We start from the raw sequence: 27,557 nt of genomic DNA, 5'->3' as shown, positions 1-27,557 counted from the left end.
GATTATAGAACATATTGTTATAGTGGATCCACTTACAAAGTGACTACCACCCAAGGTTTTTATGAGCATATTGCTCATATAGGTATCATGGCATTTAAGGATATTCAGTTTTAGTGGGAGTTTGTAACCTCTTAAATGTTCTTTATGGACACAATTTAGTTTCAGTTTAAGGTTTCAAGTAATGAATTTCAATTTAAGGATATTTGAGGTTATTTCTACAGAAATAAAGTATCAAGTTTATTTTTCACTCTGACTTATTTTTCAGTTGGACCAGTTAAAAATATGCATGCTTAGATCACATTGCATGTAATTTTCATGCTATACATCCATACTTGATCTATGTCATTTGATTATATTGGTATTTGTGATTAAGGAAGGTTTAGTTATGATAAATATAACAAAAGCCGCTTTGGTCCAATATTGGCATGATTGATGGACGAGATTGTTTGGAGGTACTTTGGTTTATGATAGCAAATATGTTTGAGCTCATAAGGAGGCAAACAATTATAAAGTTATATGTACATACATATGTGTCGTCCAAGCGAGAGATTCTAAGAGTTTATGGACTTCCACATATATTTTGTATTAAGAATAATTACATGTTGGTTGTTATCGATAAAAGGTTGACCCAAATTAAAAGTGATCTACTAAGGTTTAAAGTTAAATGGGTCTATAAAGCACCTCCTAATGTATGGGGTCTAATGTGTAGATACCCGAATATTATTTCTAATTTAATAATGGGCTAAATTAGAATTACGTAAACTGTGTGCATCTATAAATAGGGTTATGGTTCCCAAATCAGGCGTAGAGTTCTTTTCTAATATCCCATCATTGGATGTTGTTCCAATAGATGGTTTCTAAAAGTTCTAAACATGAAGGTTTATATAATAACAAGGGCATAATAGACTTTTCAAGTAAAAATATGACTTTTGTGATAACTAGAGCAAACTAAAATGATTTTTGTGTAACAAAAGAAAGAAAAGTGACTTTTATGTAATGAACACGAAGTTGAATGATTTTTACGAAACCAAAAAAAGAAAAGTGACTTTTGGGTAACAACACAAAAGTTCAATGACCATGGATAAAATTAACTCTGTGTATATATATATGTGTGTGGGGGGTGGTCTAGATTTCTAAGGTAGTACCTCAGATGTAGTTGCTCTAGCTATCCTGCAAAATTCTAACTTCTATGTTGATGAATTTTCAAGCTTTTCCGTGGGACTGCTGAGCAATCGTTTGATTCATTTTCTGTTTCATTTTAGTGTGTAAAAGCTTTGAAAGTGAATTGAAGAAGGCATAGATGACAATATCTAAATCAAGTAGCTCAATAAGGAATAGAGAGCAAGATATAGTATTTAAGAATGCCTTGGCAACTTATTCTGAGGATTTTGCAGATAGGTGGGGGAAAATTGCAGCTTATGTTCCAGGGAAAACCTTATAAGAGGTTACAAATCATTATGGCCTTTTACTCGATAATGTTAGCTGAATAGAGTCTGGTTGTGTGCCTTTTGCCTTGCTACAACTCTTTTTCTGAGCCATGGTGGTGGTGAAAGAACAAGCAAGATGGCTGATTTCAGGGAGGTTAAACGGTGAACCAAATGATGGGGGTAAATCTACAAGGTTGGAGCAGGAGCGTCGCAAAGGAAATGCTTGGACGGAGGATGAGCACACGTCAGTAAATGGTAACACTTTTTGGTTATGGAATACAAGCTACATTTATTATATTTGGTGAGAACTCATAGTGTTATGTATGGAGAAAATAATTGATGATGCATATTCTTACCGACATCTTCTGCATTTCAGATAGTTTAACATCCTTTCAATTTTGTATTGATAGAAATTATTTCTTCATTTGCTTTATCTTTGTTTTTTTTCTAAACCCCTCCCAAATTAGAAGAATCTATAGTGTTCTCACTCTTCCCCTCCAGTGTGACTCGAACCTAGAACCTAATGGTTGTGGGTGAGTGTGCTTTTACCAACTGAGCAAGTCTCACTTGTCTTTGCTTTATACTTGTTGGTATACAGATTGTTCCTTCTTGGTTTGGAAAGACATGGAAAAGCTGATTGGAGAAGTATTTCTCGGAACTTTGTTATGACAAGAACTCCTACACAAGTGGCCAGCCATGCACAAAAATATTTCATACGTTTGAACTCTACGAAAAAGGATGGAAGACGATCAAGTATACATGACATGTTATAAATTCAAAAGAGCAGAAGGGTGTAAATCAAAGAAGCAGAAAATAGTACCACAACTGTTGATTGATTAAACTGAAACTCATTTACAAAGACAAAGTCGGATGAAATCTCTAAAGCAGAAATTACAATGAAATACTGGAACTAGCAGTAACTAATGATAAAAGAAGTAGAAGGAGGTGATGAATACATAAGAACTGGGAAGAGAAATAGAATCATTCATAACAACTAAATTGACTCCTCGCAATGCCGATTTCATGGTGCCTTATACTGCTGCCCAATCAATTTTACCCCTTGTCACGTGCATTTCCCCCTTTCCAGACATAGTCCTCAAGTCGTTTAGGCGGAATGATCATTTTAGAAGTCTTCCATGGCATTCCCACGTGCTCTGCTTGCGTGGCTTCCACGTCATCTCTATTTTCATTCACAACAATACTCCCCTCCTGAAAAGCAACCTTGTCCTCAAGGTTTAGATCAACTGGATCCACCATGTCAGTGGCATCTCCAAAAAGCAAAGGATTGACCTGATGATTAGGATGTTCCAACACATCGTTTCAACATGGAAACATGAAAGACCAAGTGGATCTTAGCAGACTCGGGCAGCGCTAGGCGGTAGGCAACATTGCCAACGCGTTTCAACACCTAGTAAGGACCAAACTATCGTCTGTCAATCTTGTGATCTCGCTGCAAGCGCAGAGAAGTCTGCCTAAATGGTTTAACTTGACGTACACCCAATCACCAATATCAAAGGTCGTATCAGTGCGGGACTTATCTGCCAGTAGCTTCATACGGTTCTGAGACTTTAACAAATTGTGCTTGAGAATTTGCAGAACTTCATCATGTTGCAACAGGTAGGACTAAACTAATTCGCTCGCAGTGCTACCCAAAATATAGTGAGCGATGGTTGGAGGTTCACGACCATAGAGTGCTTGAAAAGGAGTCATGCCAGCTGCAGCTTGATAAGAGGTGTTATACCAATATTCTTCCATGGTATCATGGCAACCCAGTGGAAAGGAACCTCAGCAATGAAGCATCACAAATACTATTCCGCACACTTGTTAAGTGCCTCTGATTGCCCATCCGTCTGAGGATGATATGCAATACTCATGTCAAGAGTATACCCTTGTAAACGATGAATTTCTTGCCAAAACAAGTGTAGGAACCTGGGGTCACGATCAGTCACAATAGTTCGGGGAGGGCCATGGAGCCTGATTATACCTACCACGAAAGCCTCTACCATAGTTTGAGTAGAAAAAGTAGAAGTCAGTGGTATGAAATGCCCATATTTCGTGAGATGATCTACTACAGTCATGATTGTAGTCTTCCCTTTCGAACTTGGAAGACATGTGATAAAGTCCATCGCAATGTCCTCAAATACTTGATCAGGGATGGGCAATGGCGGCAATAAGCCCGCAAGGTGAAGGTGAGAGTCCTTCATCTGTTGGCATATGTGACCGGCTGCCACAAAAATTTGTATGTCGCCATGCATATGCCTCCAAAAGAAATTTGATGCCAAAAAATGGAAGGTGTGAGCAACCCCAACATGTTCTCCAGTAGGAGTGGCATGGAACTCAAAAATTAGTTTCAGGTGTAAGGAAGAATCTGAAGGAATAGCTATCCTTCCTTTATAAAAGAGTTACCCATCTTTGAATAGATAGTCTTCATAGCCGACATCCCCACGACTCTTTCTACCAACTCCGGATTGGAGTAGTTCAATTGCTTCAACTCAACCTCAATAGCAAAAGAATTGACTGATAGAATCATAAAGGTCGCTTCTCAAGTTCGAGAAAGAGCATCTGCGACAGAGTTTTGTTTACCAGGCCGATACAAAATGTGAAAGTCATATCCCACAAGTTTAGTGAGTCACTTCTATTACTTAGGTGTTTGTATGGTCTGCGTAGTCAAGTTCCTCAACGATTGCTGATCAATAAAGATTGTGAACTAACATCCCAAAAGGTACTGTCGTCATTTACTCACAGCCTGAGTAATGGCAAACATCTTTCTGTGATAGGTGGAGGCCTTCTCCATACGAGAGCTTAACTTCTGGCCAAAGTAAGAAATGGGGTGGCCTCATTGTGATAAAATAACCCTGATACCTTGCCCAGACGCATCAGTTTTTACCTGAAATTCCTGACTAAAATCTGGTAGAGCCAAAACAGGGGTGGATCCCAACTTGGCCTTCAAAGCGTCAAAGGCACTTTGTTCAGATATCTACCCACTTGAAAGAGTCCTTGCGCAAAAGATCAGTCAAAGGACCAGCTATAGCAGCATAATGATGGATAAACCTACAGTTATAACCTATAAGGCCAAGAAAACTACGAACGTCCTTTAAAGAATGAGGGATGGACATTGTTGGATAGCCATGATCTTTTCAGGGTCTACGGACAGTCCTTGGGCAGAGATGATATGGCCTAAATAGTACACAGATGGTTGGCCAAATAAACATTTGGATCGCTTGGCGACTAACTGATGGTCGCGTAACAACTGCAGGACCACATGTAAATGTTCCATGTGTTCACTCCAAGATGAACTATAGACCAATATACCGTCAAAGAATACCAAGACGAAATGACGTAAATAGGGCCGAAAAACCTCATTCATAGTTGCTTGAAAGGTGGAAGGGGTATTCGTCAAGCTAAACGACATTACCAAGAATTTGTACTGCCCATCATGTGTACAAAAAGCAGTCTTGGCCAAATCTTCAGGCCTGACCTTGATCTGATGATATCCGGATAACAAGTCCAGCTTGGAAAATAATAAGCTCCGTGCAATTTATCAAACAATTCATCGATGGTGGGAATTGGAAATCGATCACGAACTGCGATAGCATTTAGTGCCTTATAATTAACGTAAAACCTCTATGTACCATCCGTCTTGCGCACTAACAATACCGGGGACGAAAATGGGCTGGCGTCGGGCCGTATTACTCCCTCCTTGAGCATACCTGTCACAAGTTGCTCCATAGCTTGTTTCTAGAAATAGGGGTACCTATATGGTTTTACATTTACAGGTGGTGCCCCCGGGGTGAGGTGTATCGAGTGATCCTGGGCACGAGAAGGAGGCAAACCGGCTGGCTTCTGAAATATCGTCATAAGACTCCAATAGGCTGCACAAGTCAAGGGCCATCTTGCTTGCCATTTCTCTCTCGTCAATGATCATCTCTAGGCAAAAGAAAGAGGAAATAACATCAGTTGTTGCCCTGTGCCTCAAACTATGCAACTGAATTTGGTGAGCGTCGGTGGGAGAATCTCAATGCCATAGCACTTTGGACCCCTTCAAAGTAAATTCAAACTCCCGTATTGCATAATCAGTGACAGTGCATCCCAAAGTTTCCAACCATGCTACCCCGAGTACTACATTAGCGTAGTGAAAGGTAGGATATTCAGGTCCTCAACCAGCATAGTTCCTTGAATCAACAAGGCGACTTGGCGCACTACTCCTTCACAACGAAGTCTTGGTCACTGCTCACAATTACGACAAAAGTGGGAATGACCTCAATTTAGAGTGTTTAGCTACTCGTGGTTGAACAAAGTTGTGAATACTTCCGCCATCTACCAATACTTAGACCGGCGATCTACTCACTTTCCTAGTGAATCACAAAGTTGATGGTGATATTCCATCAATTAAAACATGGTAAAAAATAGCTGATTGCTCCTGTAATTCCAAACGTTGCAACTTCTCAGTTATGAAATCATTAGTAACAAAGGATTCCGGCAGGCCAGGGTCTACATCGGACCCATCCGTAAGCAATAAAAGTTGAGGAGGCATCTTACATATATGACAAGCAGTATATTTCTCTTTACAATAGTAGCACAATCCACGTTCATGACGACTCTGTAATTCGGCATGAGATAGGCGTTTGAGGGGTGGACGATTTGGTGGGTAAGAGCTAGATGCGGCTGGAATGAGAGGACTCGAGGATTTTATGGTGTGGGGTGACGGTGCAAAATTAGGTGTGGGTAACAGTGGTGGAGTTTTGGTAAAGGCAGGTCGGATGGGCCCTTTTTCAGCCTGGATCTATTTTTAGTGAATATGGGCCAAATCTAACGTCTCCTCATAAGTTTTTGGCCTAGGGACAAGCACTGAATTCTTAATGGGATTTTTTCCTAACTATACCATATATGAAACCTTATTACCAATTATGTGCATACTATGTAAATTACCCGTCTAGTCCACAGTTTTCCTACAATTTTTGTACCATTTGTTTAATACACGATTAATTGGGTAGAATCTTCCATAATTAACGTGCTAAAAATCAGGAAAAAATCTTGCGATTGATTGAGTCTACATTAAATTCAAGTTTTGAAATGGAAAGGAGATTTCTGTTCTTCATCTTCATCTTCATCTGTTCTTCCAGATATTTTCCACCATTGATAGTCATTAAAAAGCTTGAAAGCTTTGAATTCAAATTTGAGTTTTCAAAAATCATTATTTGTTTGGATTGGGTGTTGTTGAAAATAATCGGGAATATGGTTTGGAGTTTATATCTCAATTTTGATGGGTTTTGGTGAAGATTAGACTTGGTTTTGACTGAATTTCAGATTGAAACTCGAAGAAGAAGAAGAAGAAGAAGAAGACATATTGCAGAAATTGTAGATAAATTGTAATTAAATTGTAGTTAAATTGTAGATTATTTGTATTCTGATTGTAGATGCTTTATTTTCTGTTTTCACAAATAAAAAACTGCTAAAACTTCTACAAATCTTCTAAAAAATCCAATTATGTCAAAAATCACAATTATGCTACAATTGGATGGAAATTGGGATATAAAAATTTAATGTACCCAGTTTGTAGATATTTTGTAGATAAATTGTAGATTATTTGTATTCTAATTATAGGTGCTTTGTTTTCTATTTTCACACATAAAAACGACTAAAACTTCTACAAATCTTCTGCAAAAAACATAATTATGTCGAAAATCCCAATTAAACTACAATCGAATGGGAATTGGGATATTAAAATTCAATATATCTAGTTTGTAGATATTTTGTAGATGAATTGTAGATTATTTGTATTCTGATTGTAGATGCATTATTTTCTGTAGATGAATTGTAGATTAATGTGGTCAGCAGGTATAATCACAACAGCAGCAGCAGAATCCTTGGAAACTTACAACCGTGACCAATGTAGAAGAATTGAAGCTAGTTATCAACACGATTCCCATTTGGCTAACCACTATACCATTTGGTATATGTGTAGCACAAGCTACAACATTTTTCATCAAACAAGGCGTGACACTGAACCGAAAGATTGTTCACAATTTTGAGATTCCCCCTGCCTCAATTTTGCCTTAGTAGCTGTTGGAAAGGAGATTTCTGTTCTTCATCTTCATCTGTTCTTCCAGATAGTTTTCACCATTGATAGCCATTAAAAAGCTTGAAAGCTTTGAATTCAAATTTGAGTTTTCAAAAATCATTATTTGTTTGGATTGAGTGTTGTTAAAATTCAAAAATCAATGGGTCTCATCTCTATATTTTTTGAGAAGAAGAAGGAGTGGAGAAGAGAAAGAAATGGGAGGGGGAAAACGATTGCTGGTTAGATCTTAGGAATTAAGGGGAGACAGAAACGTGGGATATATGGATACCTTTAATTAAGGAGTAAAAACTGTCCATTAATTAGATCCTTAATTAAGTATGGTATATGATTGGTAATTTGGTATACGGGTTTGTAATTAAATCAAACCTTAAACATTGAGGGTAATAAGGTTTCCTATGTGGTATAGGAAAGTAAAAATTCCATTCTTTCTTAATATCTTTTGTGAGACCAGAAATAAAGAGACGTACCATACGACCATCCGTCATGTCGTCTATTATGTTGGCAATATTCTCAAACTGACTCTGAAAATCTGATACGGTGATGGACTGTCTGAGTTTTGCCAAGCGTCCCTCAGCTGGTTCTAACCCTTTCTGATGGAAACGAATCTGCACCTTTGCTGCAAAATGATCCTAATCCACCAGTTGTTTATTCTGAAAAAGCCAACGATACCATTCGAGAGCTGCTCCGTCCAAGTAGAAGGAGGCAATTGAGACCCTTTGATCCTCTGCTATGTGGTAAAAATCGAAGTAGCGATCTGCTTGAAAAATCCAGGCCTCCGGATTTTCACCACAAAACTGCCCTATCTCCACCGGACCTCTATGGCGAAGAATCGATGCTGCCGGAGGTTGGTCATCGTGTGGGTCTCTCCCATGGCGATGGCGAGTGACTTCCATTGTTGGGTCTCGATGTTGATTTCCCACCACTTCCAGTAACAATGAACAAATATCAGTAAGGATTGAATCCTTCACTCCCTGAACTGATTCTTCTACGAGAGACTTGAGTTTTTGGTCATCCATTTTAGACCTCTGGATGAAAGCACCAATGCTACAAATTCAAAAGAGCAGAAGGGTGCAACTCAAAGAAGCAGAAAGTAGTACCACAACTGATTAAACTGAAAGTCGTTTACAAAGACAAAGCCGGGTGAAGTCTCTAAAGTAGAAATTACAATGAATACTGGAACTAGCAGTAACTATGATAAAGGAAGTAGAAGGAGGTGAGGAATACAGAAGAACTGGGAAGAGAAATAGAATCATTCATAACAACTAAATTTACTCCTCGCAATGCCGATTTCCTGGTGCCTTATACGGCTGCCCAATCAATTTTACACCTTGTCACGTGCATTTCCCTCTTTCCAGACATAGTCCTCAAGTCGTTTAGGTGGAATGATCATTTTAGAAGTCTTGCGTGGCATTCCCATGTGCTCTGCTTGCGTGGCTTCCACGTCATCTCTATTTTCATTCACAACAGGAGAAGTTTCAGTACCCGAATCTCCAATCCCTGGCCAAACAATTGGTGCTGGCTTTGGAGTTGGCTTATATGGAGCGACAACCATTGAACAACCTGTAACAGGACCACTTTTTCTGCCATTGTCAGACCAGTGAATATTTCTGCACCAACGTACATGTCATAAAATATCATGCAACACACATCTGCGAATAGGTGACACGTCGTTTAGAAATGTAAGGGGTCGTTTGGTATGTGTATAAGAAGGTATAGGGGTGATATAAAAATTTAATATTACCTTAATACCCTATTTGGTTAGCAAACCACTTATAGAGGATGGGTAATTAGCACCGGTATAACTTATACCTTCTTCTTAGAAATTATGCAATTGTCATTTTTAATACAATATACCAAACAATGAATAAACAATAATCTCAGCATAACTTATCTCAACATAACTTATACCGGCATAAGCCGTATTCCAACCAAACGACCCCTGAGAGTACAAAGACGACTGTAGAGGATTGCGCTTATTCATGCTTAGTTGCAAACTTGCAATCTTCTCCGGGTGTGCTTGAATAATTTTTTTTAATGTCACATAAGTACTCTTTTGTGGCTTTCATTTCTGTTTATTTATAAAGTCAGAATAGATCATTGGGAGAGACTTGTCAGTACAAGAAAGCAGTTTGTAATGCAGCAGCGCTGCAACACTTAGTTTAGGATCACTTTCTTATTCCTTTTACACAGCTAGCCATTTTCTCATGAGATTACAAGTTTAACAGGCATTGAAACTATTTGAGAGCTCCTGTATGATATAAAGTTGCAAAGAGTGCCATGGGTTCGAACTTATTATATTGTTAAGGCTAAGAGTTCATATATGCTATTTGTTCTTATTTTAGATAGTTTTTACATATAAATTTATGCTCCATCGAAAGTAATGGGTTCAAATGAACCTAGCATGGTTACGCTGGATCTGCTCCTGGTGCCCAGTGGCGGATTCAGGGGGCGGAAGAGGGTTCACCCGAACCCCCTTCGCCGAAAAATTACACAGTATATATAAGGCAAGATTTGTTTTTAACTTTATATATTAAATTTTGAATCTCCTTAACACAACTCAAAAGTGAAGTTTAAAGTCAAGGAGGTTCAAAACTTTTATAATGTCATCGGTTTAATTCCCACTAGCTATAAATTTTCTTTTTTTTAACCCCTTCTAAGATCCTTCCTCCGCCACAGCTGGTGCCATCGGTTTGTTGGACCAAATGTGAAAGACCGAAGTCTGATTTTGTCCCAAAAGCCAAAAGCAAAGCATTCACTAGAATTTTTATCAGTTCAAAGTACAACAATACTAACACACGGTACAATATTCTGGAAACTTATACTTTTCTGACAAAGAAAGTCAATTTGTCAAGAAAACATTTTTCTCTACTTGCTCATTTCCATTGCTCCAATGAGTTCTCTGACCATTTTACTTCATCCTTCTCCATTCTTATTTACCAATCCATCAAACTCAAAAACCACCATTTTCACTTTACACAACAGACCAAGAATCTTGATTCCTCAAGCTTCATTTTCGACTTCACCAAATTCTCCTCTTTGGACGATTTCAGAGATAGTCAAGGCTGTTAATGGCAGAATCATTAGGTGGGGTCCACCTGGAACAATCTGTACGGACACCAGAACACTTGAACCAGGACAATGGTTCCTCCCACTTGTTGGCCAAAACTTTGATGCCCACAATTTCATTACCCCTGAATTAGCCACTAAAGGCTGTGTTGGAGTGATTGGGAACTGGGTTTGTGAGGACTGGAACAATGGGTTTGTAAAAGTGGAGGATGATACTGTAAGTTCTTTAAAAAGTTTGGGTTTTTATGCAAGAAACAGGTTTACTGGTTGTTTAATTGGGTTAACAGGAAGTGTGGGAAAGACCACTACAAAGACTATGATAGCATTGGCTCTGAAGAGTGTTGGAAATGTTTATTACAGCCCAGGGAACTGGAACAATGAGATTGGGGTCGCGTTATCGCTTATTGGGATGCCGAGGGATGTGGGGTTTGGCGTTTTGGAGATGGGGATGAGCAAGAAAGGTGAGATCTTGGAACTGTCTAGGATGTGTAGGCCAAATGTAAGGGTGATTCTGAATGTGAGTGCTGCACATTTAGAGAATTTCGCCAACTTGGAGGAGGTTTCCATGGCGAAAGGGGAGATTTTAAGAGAAGCAATGCCGGGGGATGTGTGTGTATTGAATGGTGATGATCCTCTTGTCATGAGCCTCCCAGTTTCGGCTGGAGTTAAGAAGGTGAGTGTAGTTCTTTTTATCTTTTTATTTTATATCTTGTTCTTTATATTGATTCTTCCTTAATGTATCGTATTGATACTTTAAATATGATATTTGTTTTGATTATAACTTAAATTTTACTGTATTGTATTGTTAAATATATCGTTACATAACGAGGAAAAGTGCCACTTTATGTAAAGACGGATCTGGTGTGGTCGTGTCGTAACTTTATTTTTTTCTCTCATCTAGTTCTTCCTTATTATTAATAATCCTTTTTTATTATTTATCGTACCTTTTTATGTATTAATTCTACCTCGTATTCTTCTTTTTCTATGTAATATTGTAAGTTTATTCTTCATATTGCTAGCGACAATATAATCTATCCAAATGTTGAAATAATATAGTACGATACAATACAATACGATACATTATGAAACGATATGTAACAAATATCCAAACAAGTTGTAAGGTGCTATTTGTCATATTGCTCATCTGGAAATGAAGACCTGTTGTAGTTCTTCAACTTAGCATCCCACAGGACCCTAAATAAGTGTTTTTAATTCTAAATGCATATTAACAGCTCTTATCGGAATAGTAATAAAGCACTTGAATTCGAATAGCATGTTTTTACACAATTACATTAGGACATTTGACTTGGTAGTTGTCAAATGTAAACATGAAATGCCACCATTTTCTACCTGCTTGACACCTCAAGGAGACCATTCTAATAATGTTATAAAGGGCAAATGGACCCTATTGTATCTGTCCAACTCTTCCGTCATCTCAAGCACACATATCCACCTCACTCATCACATCCCTGTTATTTGCTAGATACAGTTCTAGATTAGTAGATAAGAGCCAAAGAAACAAGGATCTGTTGCTTCTAATCTTTACGTATTGTGAAATTATTGTGGCTTGAAGTCTATTTTTTGTTATATTTCTTGATTGCTTTTTCTCTTTTCTTGCTGAAGGTGGTATTTGGTCGAAAGTTAGGTTGTGATATTCGTTTAGTTTCTTCAGAAATCAAACATGGAGGTCGCAGTATACAAGTTGTTTTAGAGGCGTTCAACGAGATGTAAGTTCATCAGCACTTTTCTCTGAGCATTCTGTAGAGCTTGCTATTTGGCGTTGGCATGAAACTGGAATTATTACAGATCTAGGTTTGACAGAGTACTAAACTTTTAAGCATTTTCCCCTTATATTTTTCTCTTTTCTAAATTGTGGTAAAATATGGTTTTCTGCTATTGATGTTGATCGAATACATTTGGTGTTCCTTATCCAGAAGGGCTTCTTTGGTGTAACTTAGATGTTGTTAGTTACATGGAAAGCATGACAGATATCATTATCCCCTCCATTCATAGCTAATAGAGAAGATACTTTTGTATTTTTCACATCTGTTGTTAATGCTGCACTCTTGACACTATTCTTGAACAAAATCAACTTGACTTTCTTTAAAAAATGTGTTCTGTAATTTAATGTGCAAGTTCAGTACTACCATAATTTAAAGAACATAGGCTGATGAAAATATGAAATATGGTGAGAAATTGTCTTATCAAGGAAATGCCTTTCTTCTTTTAGGTTATCTTAATCTGAAACATAATATAACTTGACTTTTTTATTGAAACAATTGATCCACTTGAAGGCTCTCTCTTCTCTCTCTCTCATTTCTTACAAGATAGCCTCTCTTTTCTCCTTTTGGTTTTAGTTTTTCTAGGATTTCATTTCTTTGGTGTGTGTGTGGGGGGGGGGGGGGGGGGCATAGTGTTTTTAAATGTAACTATACCGGCATGTTACATTCTGGTAATTCAAAGAGAAGATAGTAATTTATTCAGGAAAAAGTTATGAACTTTAAGTTGATATTCTGTGAATAAATGATGAGAAACCCTTCAAAAGCCAAGGCCATCATTGAAGTGCAAAACTATGTATATTTCTAAAATTTCTCTGCATTATTTTAGGTTATTTGGAGTTCATCTGTATGTTCCTTCAACTGCAACTAACTACCTTTATATTCTTGTAAAAGTGTCATTGTTATTTAGTATTTACAGTTCTATCTATTTGACACGGCGGTGAATATTCAGGGTTAAATTCGTAATCTCCTGTCCTGGCCTGCATCTGGCCATAAATGCATGTGCAGCTGCTGCTGTGGCTACTGCACTTGGTGTTCCTCTTGCTCTAGCAGGAAAATCCTTATCCAGATTTACACCTGTTCACAGGAGATCAGAACTTGAAGTAGCTGAAAATGGGATTACAATAATAAATGATGTTTACAATGCAAATCCAGCTAGTACTCAAGCTGCCATTGACTTGTTAAGAAACATGGACTGCAAAGGTAAACGAGTTGCTATACTTGGAGACATGCTTGAACTTGGTCCAATGGAAATCAACTTCCATGAGTTGATGCTACAGAGTTGCTGTGATGCGCACTTTGATGTAATTGCACTTGTTGGAACAAGGTTTATACGTGCAGCTGAGAGTTTTGACTGTGCTCGGGAGATAAAAGTGGTATGCACCACTGATGCTCGCCAGATGGCTCCTAAAATTATCAATTTTTTAAATAGTGGTGATGTCATCCTTGTCAAAGGCAGTTGTCACATAGGAATGGAAGTGATTGTAGATGCACTCAAGTCTATCCACTTTGGTGTCCCACGTGGGCCGGCTGAAGATGCTTTCTTCAGTTTAGTGTTGTGACGAATGAATCTAAAGATTGCAAAGCTTACAGGTGGTCCAGATGAACTGCCTCTTTGTGGATACTTTCTGCAACGTTAGCGCCAGAGGGTGTCAATAAAACCATACTTACTCCAGGAATGACACACCAGAAATCAGCTTATTGTTCAAGAAGTCACTTAAGGTAATGAGGCTTTTGAAAATACACTCCGTGAGTACTTTACTCACTTTGACTTCCTTAGGAGACTCGGGAAAATGTTCCAAGAGGAGACATAAGATTTATGTCTGTGAACCTGTGAAGCAAATGACAAATTTACCATTACGATTATCAGAAGCACGTTGATTGAAATCCCAACGAAAATAAACGAGTAACTGAGTAAGAAGCGAAATAGAACGACGGAGATCAAGTTGCAGTTCAAACTATGAACTTGAAAGGCCATCCATTGCAAGATCTACCTCATTAATCTTATTCAACATCATCAACAAGGTTAAACCTCATTTTGGAAATTTGGTTTTTGGTGATTGCAAGCTTTTCGATCACACACTCTATGAGGTATCCATCATCATTGTCAAATGGATCAGACCACCAATTATTTTTGTTAAACTCAAATAGTTTAAGGAGCTAAGGATCGTGGTGATTAACCATGGCATCATCACGAGGCATGGTTTCAGAGAGGCAAACAAGGTAGCCGATAAATTGGCTACTCTGAGACATTCAACTGATGAAGTGTACATATACCACAGCTTTTGATATTCTGCGACGCCAGATTAGAGGCTCATTGAATGCCGATAGATGGCAACTTCCATCATTTCGAGTCAAAGGCTCATTGAATGCCGATAGATGGCAACTTCCATCATTTCGAGTCAAGAGGAGAAGCCATCACTTTTTTGTTTTTTGAAGGAAAGTTGAGCTAATGCCTCTAACTGGATTTATCTCGCTCACATCTTGTAAAGAAGGTTTTTGGTTATATCCCCCTTCTTCATTGTACTCATTTCAACGTGGCAATAAAATCGTGACTTGATTAAGGGGAAAAAAAGAAGAAAAAATTACAGTTAGGCTATGTATATGGCTCATGATCATATACATTACATTTTATTTTATAGGATCGTATTATCATTTCCTTGTATGGGATAACTGGGTTTGTTGTTGTTGTTGTTATTGTATTATGATTTCCTTTCTAAGAATCATATTGTACTTGAAGACTCATTAGTTTATTACTTGGGAGTATTAGTTTTAAGTCATTTTCCTTACACGCTTGCTCAAAATATAATAATATAAACTTCAATACTTTGATAAATAAAACACCAGTAATTATAAGATGTAAATTCTGAAAGTTCTCAACTCTCTTGAAGGCATTTTCTCAAATTTACACGTGAAACATACTTTTATGTTAGTACGTGAACTAACATACTTTTATTGTTCTATGTTAGTTCCAACGTGAAACATACTTTTATCCACTAGTAGCATAAAATATTCTTTAAATTTGAGTAGTAATAGTATTGCTACTAATAAAAGTAAAATAAATTGACTCTAACAGCTGACGTGGTAATTTCGAGATATAACATGTGATAATTCCCCACTTGTGGGATTATACTAGATTTATTTGTGTAATAAAAGTAAACTAAATTGATTGACCGATATTTGTCACGTTCATATCTTTGTTTATTTATTTGTTTAAATCAGCTTGTGCATACCTGGACTATTCCATTGAGTACCTGTTATTACCTACCAGTATGATGCCCAATAACTCTGCCCACAAAGTCTTAAACATATCCTTGTTTATTAACTAGTGCATCGGTGACTACTATTTTATTTAACCTGTTATAGCATATTGTTATTTTATCTTTCAAATCGTTTAAATTTGAATTATTATACACAATTATCTGTAATTAGTTTTTAAATGATTTGATATTAAAAAAAGTACTACCGCCTACCAAAATAATAGCTGATAAATATATATTTTTGTATAATAATGTATAAAATAATATATTTAATATATTTGGCTAGGGAATGTAATTATTTTCGACCAAGTTGCCAAATGTGTTAAAAGCCTAACAAAGAAAAGGGTTATATACCGGAGAGCGTCTCTTCCCCTTTCGGTCCCCTACACTACACATCTCTGTTTTTTAACCTCTTCTCTTTTGATCTTCGCGGTGTACAAAAATGCAGGTAAGTTTCATAAAATTAGTAGAATGCGTAAATCCTACTCCATATATTCAATTTCGATTATCATCTTTTTTGCTTCAAATTTCATTAATTAGTACCACGATTAAGCCCCGAAATTGTCTTACAAAACCCTAGTTTAGTTTTCTGTTCAGTATACGACTTTGGAATTTTCTTCTGTTCGCGAGTTCGTTGATTTTACAGTTAATTAACGAATTAATCCCTTTTTTCATAGTACAGGCTAGTGACAGGTTCAATATCAACTCCCAGCTTGAGCATTTACAAGCTAAATACGTTGGAACTGGACATGCCGACTTGACTAGATTGTAAGTTCCCTATGCATTTTTTGAAATAGATATTTATATCTGGTTTTGTCGAATATGGTTCCCTAGGTGTATTATTTATCATCTTTGTTTGACATTAATTGACTGTGTTTAGAGTTTATTATTTTCATTCTAATAGCTGTGGAGGATCTGATGTTTTGGATATTCTTTGTTCGGTTTAGTGAATGGGCAGTAAACATTCAGCGTGACAGCTATGCCTCTTATGTTGGACACTACCCAATGTTGGCGTATTTTGCCATTGCAGAAAATGAATCAATTGGAAGAGAACGCTACAATTTTATGCAGGTTTGTGCTTGTTAAAAATTCTTATCTTGTTTTCTTCAGTTCTTAATTAGCCTGCTTGCACAATGAATTGTTTCCTTAGTTTTATTGTTGACTTGCATAATGAGTGAATTAAGTGCTTTTAGCATACTGTTGTATGTTCTTTTACCAACTAGTTAATAGGACTCGCTGCTTTGTTGTTAAGATTATAGGTTGCGCAAGAGCAATCTTTTGTTGAAAAGACGATTTAGTTGCAGAATAAGTTGTAGCACCTTCTTGGTGCCCCCCGCCCCCCCCCCCCCTTTTTTTTCGAATGAGGTGTGTGGTTAGATAGCAATTTATTTACAGAATAAGTTGTAGCACTTTCTTGGTCTAATGGTAAGAGTGTAGGGCTCTTCTGCATGATAGTTGCACATCACGAGTTTGAATCCTGCCACAAAAAGAGCATGGTAGTTAAGTGGAGAAGGGTAGAGGAGCAGCCATTACCCATCGAGTTTTGAACCGTGTGCCACTGGCGCTCGGGGTATCTCGGTTATCAAAAAAAGTTGTACTATTTCCAAACTCAATTTCAATATGATGAATGCATTCTTTGGCATAAATCTGATTAGTGCTTTCCATATATAATGCTAAGATTTTTGGTAAATTACTTCGTCTGTCCTAATTTATGGGCGGGTGTTTCCTTTTTAGTCTGTGAAATAAAAAAGATACTTTTCTATATTTAGAAACAATTTAACTTTATACTTTACATTTTACCCTTAATTAGATGATTTATAGACTTGTTTCATACCACAAGTTTTGGAAGTTTTATTTTTTAACTCCATGCCCAGTTCATAAACTGGGATGCCAGGGAGTAGCTTGTAAGAAGGTGGGAGGGAGAATTGTCAATCTTTGTGTCTTTGCATGTGTAATGTGTGTGTTTTTCCTATTCATTATTCTTTTCATTGGGGTGGGGGAGGGTTAGAAACTTGGATTTCGTGCTGTTGGATCAAATTCGAACTATTATCATGTTTATTTAAAGCTCCAAAAAAAAGTATCAAGGATCTGATCTACCACAAAATTGGAGACTTGGAAGTAGATGCTAGACCCATAAAGTTGGAATCGACGTGGGTTTTGGGGGAGCTTTTGGTGGTAAATCTGGGGGGTTATGCTAATATGCTGGATTTAGATAATGTAGAGAAAATATTTCAAGATGTTTGTAATCATTAGGGAGAGTATGTCAAAATGTGTACCTATAGTTTGAGGGTATGTCGAGGAATTAGTGTCGCTCATGAGGTTTGCCACCTTTTGGAAGTATTCTTTATCCTTTGCTATATGCTTGCTAGACCCGAGTGAATTGGCTCTAATTAAACTAGTTTGTCCTTTTGCTGATTAATCCTGCCACTTGAAGCCATTCAGTTTCATTCGCTAGAAGATGTGCTTGCTAGACTTGAGTAAATTGGCTCTACCTAAAGCTAGTGTCTTTTTGCTGAGTAAACGCTGCAACTTGAAAGCATTCAACTTCATCTGCTAGAAGAAGATGCATATGGCATCTTATTCCATTGCAGAATGCCCTCTGTTTTTTAGTGCTAAAGTTTTTGAGTGTATGCCATTAAATTTTGAATTGCATAGAGCTAGAGGAGCTGTTTGGGTGCTAGTTCACTGTTGAGCTCCATTTGGCCCTTTATATAAAGTTGCACCTGTATTAGAATGATTCTATCTGGATTCTGGAGAGACTAGTCTTTGAGGATTCCAACATTTTCCTATTGGAGGCTCTTGCTGGTTCAAATCATTTCAGGTCAAGCTCTACTGAAAAGATTAAAAGGGAAGATGTGTTTCTTGAACCTTCCTGTAGGGACTGCACGTAATCATAACTTCTTTCCAACATACCAAGGACATCCCAACCTTAATAGGACTTCCTTACCACAGAGGGCAAGTATACGGAAGCAAACATTTTTGAAAAGGGAGGATAACATGTAGTTCTTTTGACTGAAACATTAAACAATGGACTTTTTGTGGCTTCCTCGAATAGAAAGTTCCAAAACAATGCTCCCTCTGTCTCATATTATTTAGCGGTGTTTGATTGAGCACGGAATTTGAGAAAGAAAGACTTTCGAGACTTGTGGTTCAAAACTAGCCATAGAAATTTGTGTGGCTTTAAATCATCTCATTAATGGTAAAATTATAAGTTTAAAGTTAAACTATTTCTAAAAATGGAAGTATGACATTCTTTTTGGGACATGCTAAAAAGGAAAGTACTCCACACTAATTGATCGGAAGGAGTAACTATTTTTGTGAACTTAGAAGTCTTAAAGTCTGTGATGTAGAGCTCCGGTTAGACTAACTGTGTCTCCTGTTGTTATTCTTAGTGGTTAAACCTTGTTAAGCCCAATATCCATTGCTATGTTGCCACTTAAAATTGTTTTATTGGCTAGAGGTTAGTCAGATAACATAAAGAAAGGAGACTTATGTCCAATGTGTACGCCTTTTGGAAAGGCTATATTAGATATCAGTTAGTTGTCATCTCAACATGACCCTACTTGTGAATGTTTGTAGGAACACCTGTTCAATGCAGTAAATTTTAGGCTAATCTGGAGAGCCAACCAATTCCTGAGTGAAATCAGTGTTGATGAAAGTGTTGGCTGTTTCACGTAGAAGACAGAATGTTCAAGTTTGTTTGTCACCCGCCCACGGAATGATTACAACTTGCTAATATTCTTGCCATTTTGTAACATAGGACGAGCAAAAGTATTGCATTTCCATAGAGTTTGATGTAGATATGACAGACTAAGAATATGCATACTTGATTTTGGTCTTATACTATTACTGACAATGCATAGTTGCTTTTGCTTGTGCAGAAAATGCTTTTGCCTTGTGGTCTTCCACCTGAAAGAGAAGATGATTAAGAATGCAATAAATAGAGGCAAGCTGCAAGATGTAACGACCATATACCATAGCTTTTCTTGATTACCATCTTCCTTGCATTCGTTTGTATGTTTTGTCAAGCTTTACATTGATCTCAATTTGGAAGTGTAAATGGTCGGTTTGGTAGGCCATTTGTGGATGCTGTTCAACCCTTGGAAACAAAAAGCTTTTACATTTGATCTTTCTATATATCCACAATATCTCTTTGATGTATCAATTCCACTTCATCAGTTATTTTTCTTCTCTTGATCGTGTATCAAAATCACATATACTAATCGATCAATGGATAAGTTTAGCAGGATTTGGCATGCATTAACGGGTTAAACTGGAATAGATGGTAATGGTAATTGATTGTAATTTTTATAGAGAAGGAGAGCGGTGTGGGGGTTGATAATTCAAAATCTGCTTCTTCTATGAAGACACTACCTGAAAAGAGAGAACTTTCATTATGCATGCTTCTCTTAACCTATAATCAATTAATTCACAATCATTGGCACAATATTAAGCTCATGGTCAACACACAAATTGCATCCATGGAATAGTGAGAATACAGTAGACTGGAGACATTCAGTCAACCTTTGTATGTATTTACTACGACGACTACTTAACCTCACCTGTGAAAGCTAGAACTGTCTGTATAACTGTGAGTATGAGAAGTATAACGGCTGCCACAGTTGAAGCTCCAGCCCAAGGACTCTGAAAATAATTGTGCCTCAAACTTGCCATCATTTGACTCCATGGCTTTTCACAATGTTGGATCAATTTGCTGCATTCTTCTATGTAATAGACTTTCACCCCACTTGAAAGTTTTTTGAATATGCTGGCCACTTCTTTGTCATCTCCTTGATCTTTAAGGATGATTTTATTTTGGCGAAGGAGATTAACATCTCTATGTGAGCCAATAAGTTGAGTCATTATATGAGCATAATTCGAAAAATAAGGATATACATCAGAACAGTGTTGCTCATAAGCTATTAAATTTCGCATGAAGGTTTCCATAGTATCCTCGATTGTGAAACAGGGGATTTTCATTATCCCCTTTTTGAACTTGATATCGAATAAGGTTGTTTTATCCTTATAATCTTCATCCACTGTTCCTATTTTTTTGAAGCTAACTCCAGCATCATAAAGCTCTGTTACACTTGGAATATGATAGCAATCCCATAAATCAAGGACATTGGGTATTTCTTTTGACCTGGTTAATTGCAAAATGTTCCCGCAGAAACTTATCTTGCAACATTCGTTTCCCCTGCTGCTAGCATTCTTGCTTTCTCTAGTTTTCTGATCATGTGATGGGCGACAAAACATGTGTACTGCATCTAGTAAATGGTCGATTCCTTCTGCATTAAAATCGTCGATTTCTGATGTGGGTTTAAATGTCACTTTTGGGAAAATATCAAGTAATGCCCTTCTCGCCATATTCAAGAAGCTTTGTTCTGTAGGTTGCTTTGTCGTGTCATATAGCATGGTGAGAACAAAGAAAGGCAGTTGGTTTTCTAGTAACACCATGTCTCGACATACTTGATTTATCATCCATTCCAAGTTGATAATTTGGTTTGATTCTTCTCTTGGCTCAACTTCACAACGCTCTCGAATAAACTCAACCACAAAACAACCATCAAGCAACATCATTTGTGAAAATTTGACAACACTATCACTGTCAAGGTTATCATCATAACACTTTAGTGCTTCATCTTTTAGTTTCTCAATTTCACTAATGCAACTTTCCACATCAATCCCTTCTTTCCGTTGGAGAAACCGTTGTAGGTACAACAGTTTGTACTTTTCCATGGTGTCGAGTTCAGGATTCTTTTTATGGTAAGGACCAATGCAGATCAACATTGGTGTATAAGCATCTGGATTTGATTTTCGTAGCCCCATATTTACTTTGAATATTGTAGTGGATTTGATAGATGTATTGTCCAAATCCTTAAATCTTTCATCAAAGATTTGATTTGCAGATTTTTTAGTTTGTAACGCCAGTTGATCTTGACCACTTGTTTCCTTTATCTCGATTAAATGGTCCACTTTCCTTCCTTCTTGTATCTGTAATTAGTTGTAAAAAGGTCATAATAATTCTCATTTTCACATTTTCATGAGTAGAGAAAATAGTTAGTCAATTTATCAAAAGAATCGGAAAAAAGTTTGTCTAAAGAAGAGTGACACGGAGAAAGACGAACAACAAAGACTAAAGAAAAGAAGCGACTGGTATCTTTTAGTTTTGATTGATCGTCTGTTTGTTTCTTTTTCTTTTGATTAGTTTCATTTGAGAACGAACAGAAGGAACTTCCGAGGTAAATTCCACAAGTTCGAGTGTAAAAACTGCTTAGAAAAGAAGTATACGAGGGAAGTCACTGTAAGAAAAAGGTTGATTTCGAGTACTAGGGTTATACATGGATCGGATTGATCCGTTTTTTATCAAAACCAAACCAAACCAATTATATCCAGGAGCGGCCCTACCCTAAAGTAGGTAAAGCAACTGCTTTAGGCCCCACATTTGTGGGGGGCCCCATTTTTTGTTACACCTAATATATTATATACTCTATATATTTCAATTTAGACGAGTTTGTTTGCCTCGCAACAGAGTTTAAGAAAAAAAAACTTTTAAAACTTGTGGTTTTAAAAGCTTAAGGGGTAAAAAGATTTGCAACTAGTATGATTTCTACCAAGAAAATTGCATTTGAAATGAAAATCAAATTCGAACATCGTAAGAAACGTGTGATAAAGAAAAATAATAATTTGACGAGAATATTGATATTGAAATCTCAAAATCTCTCGAAGAGTCCTTTTGAGTTAAATTATTTTTTATACATAGTAGACAAGACAATTTTTTTTCACTTCAAAATAAATTTGAACAATTCGAAGCATATGAAATTTTTTTTTTTGTTTTCTATTTAGCGTAAAAAACTGAGATCAATAAATGATGGAAATTTAAAAAAATATTGCCTTAGTCTTGAGTGTTCCTTGAAGCATAATAATCAATCTGATATTGATGATGGTTTAGATTTATTTTCTAAATTAAAAGTGTTATAGAAAATAGTACAACTAGAAGATAACAGTTTAATTGATACACTCAATCAAATAAAAAGATTTGATTCTTTTCCAAATGCTTATATTGCTTATAGAATAATGTTAATAACTCATGTTACCGTTAAAATTGATAAAATCTTAATTAAGCTCAATAATATTTGAAGAGAGGTTAAATGGATTAAACATAATGTCAATTGAGAAAGAATTATTAGAAAAAAATGATTATAAAAAAGTTATTAACAACTTTGCATCTAAAAAAAATTAGAAAAATGGATTTCAAATTAAAAAAGTAATAATTAAAAAAAAATTAAGACCCCTTGTAAAATTTGGCTTTAGGACACAAAATTCGTCGGGCCGCCCCTGACTATATCGGTTTGGATTGGTTCGATTTTGTTGGATTTTTCGGGTTTTTCTGCTACATAAATATTATTTCAATCTTACTTTGTTGAATATTTTACAAGTAAATACATGTTTATTAAAAATAAAGAAAATGACAAATATATGATCTATTAACATATTTTTATGGGAGAATTTTCTTAGTAATATATGATAGTTATTTTTTTAGACGTCTGACAATAATGTTTGTGTTGATGTACACTTTCAAGGTTCTGAATTGAATAATTAAAAATAAAAAATAATATGATACCTACATCATGATATGTTCAATTTAATTTTAAATTATCAAAACACCACTTCAAATTCGAAAAGAATATGAGAATTTAATAGATCTTGACATAAGAATATGGAAGAACAAAGAGAACCCATTATTTATTGACGCATAAATTAAATTGACGCATTTCACTAGCACTTGATAAGAAAGTGATCATATAACCCATTATTTAAAGTTAATAAAAATAAAGCATTTCATATTTAACTAAATATTACATTCCATAAGAGAACCGCAAATATTTCTAGATATTTTTTAAAGAAATTTTTTATGAAAAGTCTTAAAAGTATATATAAAAATGATATATTTATATGTCAGTTTGGTTCAGATTTTTTTACTCAATACCAAATTTAATCGGAGTTTTTAATTGGTTTGATTTGACTTTTCGTTTTGTGCGATTTCCTGTTCGGTTTGTACACCTCTAACAAGACTATGCAATAACCATGTAAATAATTTAAATGTTGATTGCAAGTACTATGAGAACCAGTCATTACTCCCTCCGTCCAAAAAAGATGATACTTTTTTGGATTGCAACAGTCAAATGAGTTATTTTTTAATCACAATAACTCTTTCATATACCTTTTAAAATATTTTTAATTGTTAATTACTGACACTTAATAGTACTTGTTATATGTAGTTTTGAAATATATATATTTTATTTAATAAACTTAAAAACTTTATGTCCGAATTTATGGACAAAGTTAACAAGTTTTGATTATTGAAATCCGAAGTGTATATTTTTTGGGACAGAGGGAGTACATTTTTTCAAACTACTCATGATAACTATTTTGGTCCCATCAATTAATGTAATTCTTAAAGAAGTAGAAAGTTTAAAAAAAAGTAACTTTAAAATAAATAATTACTCCTAATGGATAAAGAGACACTGAAAGAAAAAGATGCCGGAACAAAAACCTGTCATACCTTTTCTTACTTTTTAAAGTTCTTTACTTCTTTATCATTTATCCCGACATAATAAAGAACAAAATAATCACAGTTATTAAAGATATATATCCACATGAAACTAATCTTTTGTCATCACTTTAAGTATTTGTTTTGTGAGTGACAAATATATGTATAGAAAGAGATATACCTCATCTTTTGTAGCTTCTCTTAGAGAATTTTGATCAGGTAGTGCAATTTGATGATCTAGTGGAACAATCTCAGTATTGTTTGCCATCCCTGATTTTGGATAACTTTCTTGACACTATAATTCTACTAAAAAGAGAGATAGAGATGGTTAGTAAACAGTATTATATTAATTTTCTTAGTGTTGGTCTGGAAGCTAACAAAAAAAGAAAAAAACCCATGCATATCTAAAAATTATAGACCGTATAAAATGGAGTATTTAAAATCGTAATGGCACAACACTTCAATGAAACACAACAATTAATATACCTATTTTTTTTTCAGCAGTTAATATACATATTGAAAGACTTCTTTTTATGCAAAAATTTCATCGTAATAAGAATGATATTTTGCGTGCACACATACATATACGAACATATATATGCCCGCGGATGCACATACAATACATATGCATATATATATATATATATATATATATATATATATATATGTACGTATATACATACATACGTACATATATACTGTAACTTGATGTAACAAATTAATTAAGAATATAATTAGTTTCTTGTATTAAGCATATAGAATGGGAAATGCAGAGAGTTACCACTTTAATTTGGATGATTCTCCTTTCTTTGTTCCTCTTGTTTTGAAAGATGAGAGATTGAGAGGGTGGTAGCATATATATATATAAGAAGAATGACACAACTATATTAACACAATCGAAAGTTTCTTTTTTTTTTGGAAAAGACAATCAAAAGTCTTACTAGTAATTTATTATTCCTCATAAGAGTAGAATCAAAATTAATCAATGAAAAGATGGTGAAGAGCATATTAATTCTTTTTATTTTTATTCTGATACTACCAAAAACCTTCCACTTTAGCTAGCCAGCTATAATATTCATGTGTATGAGTCAGTGACTGTCACTTTTGAGTAATAGTTCATAAATTAAGGAAGAATTTTAAACTTTGAATGTATTATCATAGAGTAAAGCATAGGTACAAAGTTTATAGTATAAAATACCTGGCAATTGGAAAAGGAATTGAAACGTGTGGTTTGCGAAATTTTGTGATGCTGTGCAAAACATACTCTAATATTTGATAATATTTTTCTTTTTCCAACAACGCGGGTGCGTTGGTCGTGAAGTAACTGCAAAGCACGTGACATGATTCCATCACCGATGTAGCTTTTATGTTATGGGTTGAACTGAATCTATAACTTTCGATACGAAATATAAATTTATACGTAAAAATCTACTAAATTTTAACAAATATTAGATCTGAATCTAAAAATTTTAACAGTATAATGAATTCAATGCTGAGAATCTTAAAAATTGAAACCAATTAATCTTAAATCCTGGATACCCCTCGCTCGTTCATATTTATGGCTCTCTGGTTGGAAATAATTTGAACTGGCAAAAGTGAGAAATTTGCTTACCTATTTTCTTGACAGATATGGAGAGAAGAAAAGGATTCTTCACATTCTAGCCAGCCATAGGAGTACTTGGAGCTCACATGCCTGAGGATGTAGACATGTTTGGAGCTTTCCACCTGTATTTGCTTATTTCTATTTTTTTGCCCAGAGTATTTGGAGGCTAAGGGGCTTCCTCATTGACAATGTAAGCTCTCAAAAAGGACGTTAAACAAACGATGAATCAATTCCTTTTTTCTTCCTTCTAATTCTGAAATTAGCCATCCCTCTTTTGTCATGTCTGAAAGCTAGCTCCCTTGGCAGTTGTGGCTAAGTTGCTCCGACACGGCAGTTTATGTGTCACATCCATGTTGACACGACATTAGTATGAATGTGGTATGGAATCCATACCGGATATGGTCAAATAATTTTGGATACTTTGACCATGACAGACGAAAAATTCGAGACGGGATACAATTTGATTTCCGAAATCAGAACCAAAACTAGGGAAGAAAATAACATATCTTATCTAGGAAATCTATCCTTTACTTATCTACAGGTTGAGAATAAAAAGAAATCCATACTTTACAAGCTATACATAAGTATTCCTCAAAATTCTCATAATTTAGAGATATTTTTATATTTTTGAATTAGCCGGATCCCCACCCGTATCCTTATGCCCGAATCTTAGAATTTATATCTCGAATGATCCGACCTCTAGATCCGCATCCGTGTCTGAGCAACTTAGGGTGTGGGGAGGCACTGGAAATCATAAAAAAAATCTGGTTTGGCCCTGAATGGTTCCCTGCTTTCATAGTATTGAAAATAATCAGAGGAATAACTCTAAATATAGGAGTTTGAGTTTGGCCATACCTGATAAGAGGGGTTGCTCTGATGGTAAGCAACCTCTACTTCCAACCAATAGACTGTGAGTTCGAGTCTCCCCAAGAGCAAGGTGGGAAGTTCTTGGAGGAAAGGATGTCGGAGGTCTATTTGGAAATAGCCTCTCTATCCCAGGGTAGGGGTAAGGTGTGCGTACATACTACCCTCCCCAGACCCCACTAAGTGGGATTATACTGGGTTGTTGTTGTTGTTGTTATTGTTGTTGAGTTTGGCCATACCTGATAGCACACCTTCTCTTCCATAGTTCCCAGGTAATAACATCGCATACGGTACATAGCCTGCATAGAATTGTTGTGTTGATTCCGGCCACCAGCTCCGAAAGAGAGTTTTAAGCTATCTTGATGTCCATAGTATGAGCAAAGTGTTATGAATCAACCCCAATCCAATATTGGGCTGAGAAGAGCTATTGGGCTGAGAAAAAGCCAAAGGGCCAGAAGGCCTTCAAAAAGGTTAATTTGGAATCCAAGCCCACAAAGTATAATTATGAGCTGTTAAAAAGGACTAGGTGCTAGCAAGAAAGGGTTATGGGAATTGTTATCTGGAAAACTCCACTCTCATGGTCTCTCTTCCTCCTCTATTTCTCTCTGTGGCTCTGTCTCCTCATCTCCTTTCTTTCTATTGCTATTTCCTTAGTTCTATGACTATATCCTTTGCATTTCTATTGTAATCAGTTTATTTGGAAGTTTAATAAAGGTATCGTTTTGTTGAGTTCATAACATTGGTGCTTTCATTGAGAGGACTCCAATCCTCTATGGCTCTCTACTCTTCTACTATTATCAATTATCATCTCGACGCCATCCAGGGACTGATGATGGCGATGATGGATAATAACACTCGTATGCTCAACCTGCTCGACAACATAGAGAACAAGTTGTCTGCCTCTTCCAAGACGATCCCTAAAG

The 27,557-nt window shown here is 36.1% G+C and overlaps 3 protein-coding genes across 3 annotated transcripts; 2 read left to right on the top strand and 1 right to left on the bottom strand.

Moving 5' to 3' along the window:
* The first annotated feature begins 10,257 nt into the window (after window positions 1–10,257).
* LOC104212115 (uncharacterized) lies at window positions 10,258–15,101 on the top strand. Its single transcript, XM_009761302.2, has 3 exons — window positions 10,258–11,248; window positions 12,199–12,302; window positions 13,306–15,101. The coding sequence occupies exons 1-3, from the start codon at window positions 10,400–10,402 to the stop codon at window positions 13,913–13,915; spliced, it is 1,563 nt and encodes a 520-aa protein (XP_009759604.1). The 5' UTR covers window positions 10,258–10,399; the 3' UTR covers window positions 13,916–15,101.
* An 832-nt stretch (window positions 15,102–15,933) lies between these two features.
* LOC104212114 (uncharacterized protein At4g14342) lies at window positions 15,934–19,778 on the top strand. The gene is made up of 4 exons (XM_009761301.2): window positions 15,934–16,061; window positions 16,296–16,381; window positions 16,561–16,684; window positions 19,495–19,778. The coding sequence occupies exons 1-4, from the start codon at window positions 16,056–16,058 to the stop codon at window positions 19,540–19,542; spliced, it is 264 nt and encodes an 87-aa protein (XP_009759603.1). The 5' UTR covers window positions 15,934–16,055; the 3' UTR covers window positions 19,543–19,778.
* A 75-nt stretch (window positions 19,779–19,853) lies between these two features.
* On the bottom strand, window positions 19,854–25,011 carry LOC104212113 (UPF0481 protein At3g47200-like). The gene is made up of 4 exons (XM_009761299.2): window positions 24,949–25,011; window positions 24,349–24,473; window positions 20,176–21,607; window positions 19,854–19,987 (listed from the first exon to the last, which is right to left on the bottom strand). The coding sequence occupies exons 2-4, from the start codon at window positions 24,433–24,435 to the stop codon at window positions 19,854–19,856; spliced, it is 1,653 nt and encodes a 550-aa protein (XP_009759601.2). The 5' UTR covers window positions 24,436–24,473; window positions 24,949–25,011.
* Between the last annotated feature and the right edge of the window lie 2,546 nt (window positions 25,012–27,557).

Source organism: Nicotiana sylvestris, chromosome 4, assembly GCF_000393655.2.
Source record: "Nicotiana sylvestris chromosome 4, ASM39365v2, whole genome shotgun sequence".
NCBI lineage: Eukaryota > Viridiplantae > Streptophyta > Magnoliopsida > Solanales > Solanaceae > Nicotiana > Nicotiana sylvestris.
This window is presented reverse-complemented; position numbering and strand designations above follow the sequence as displayed.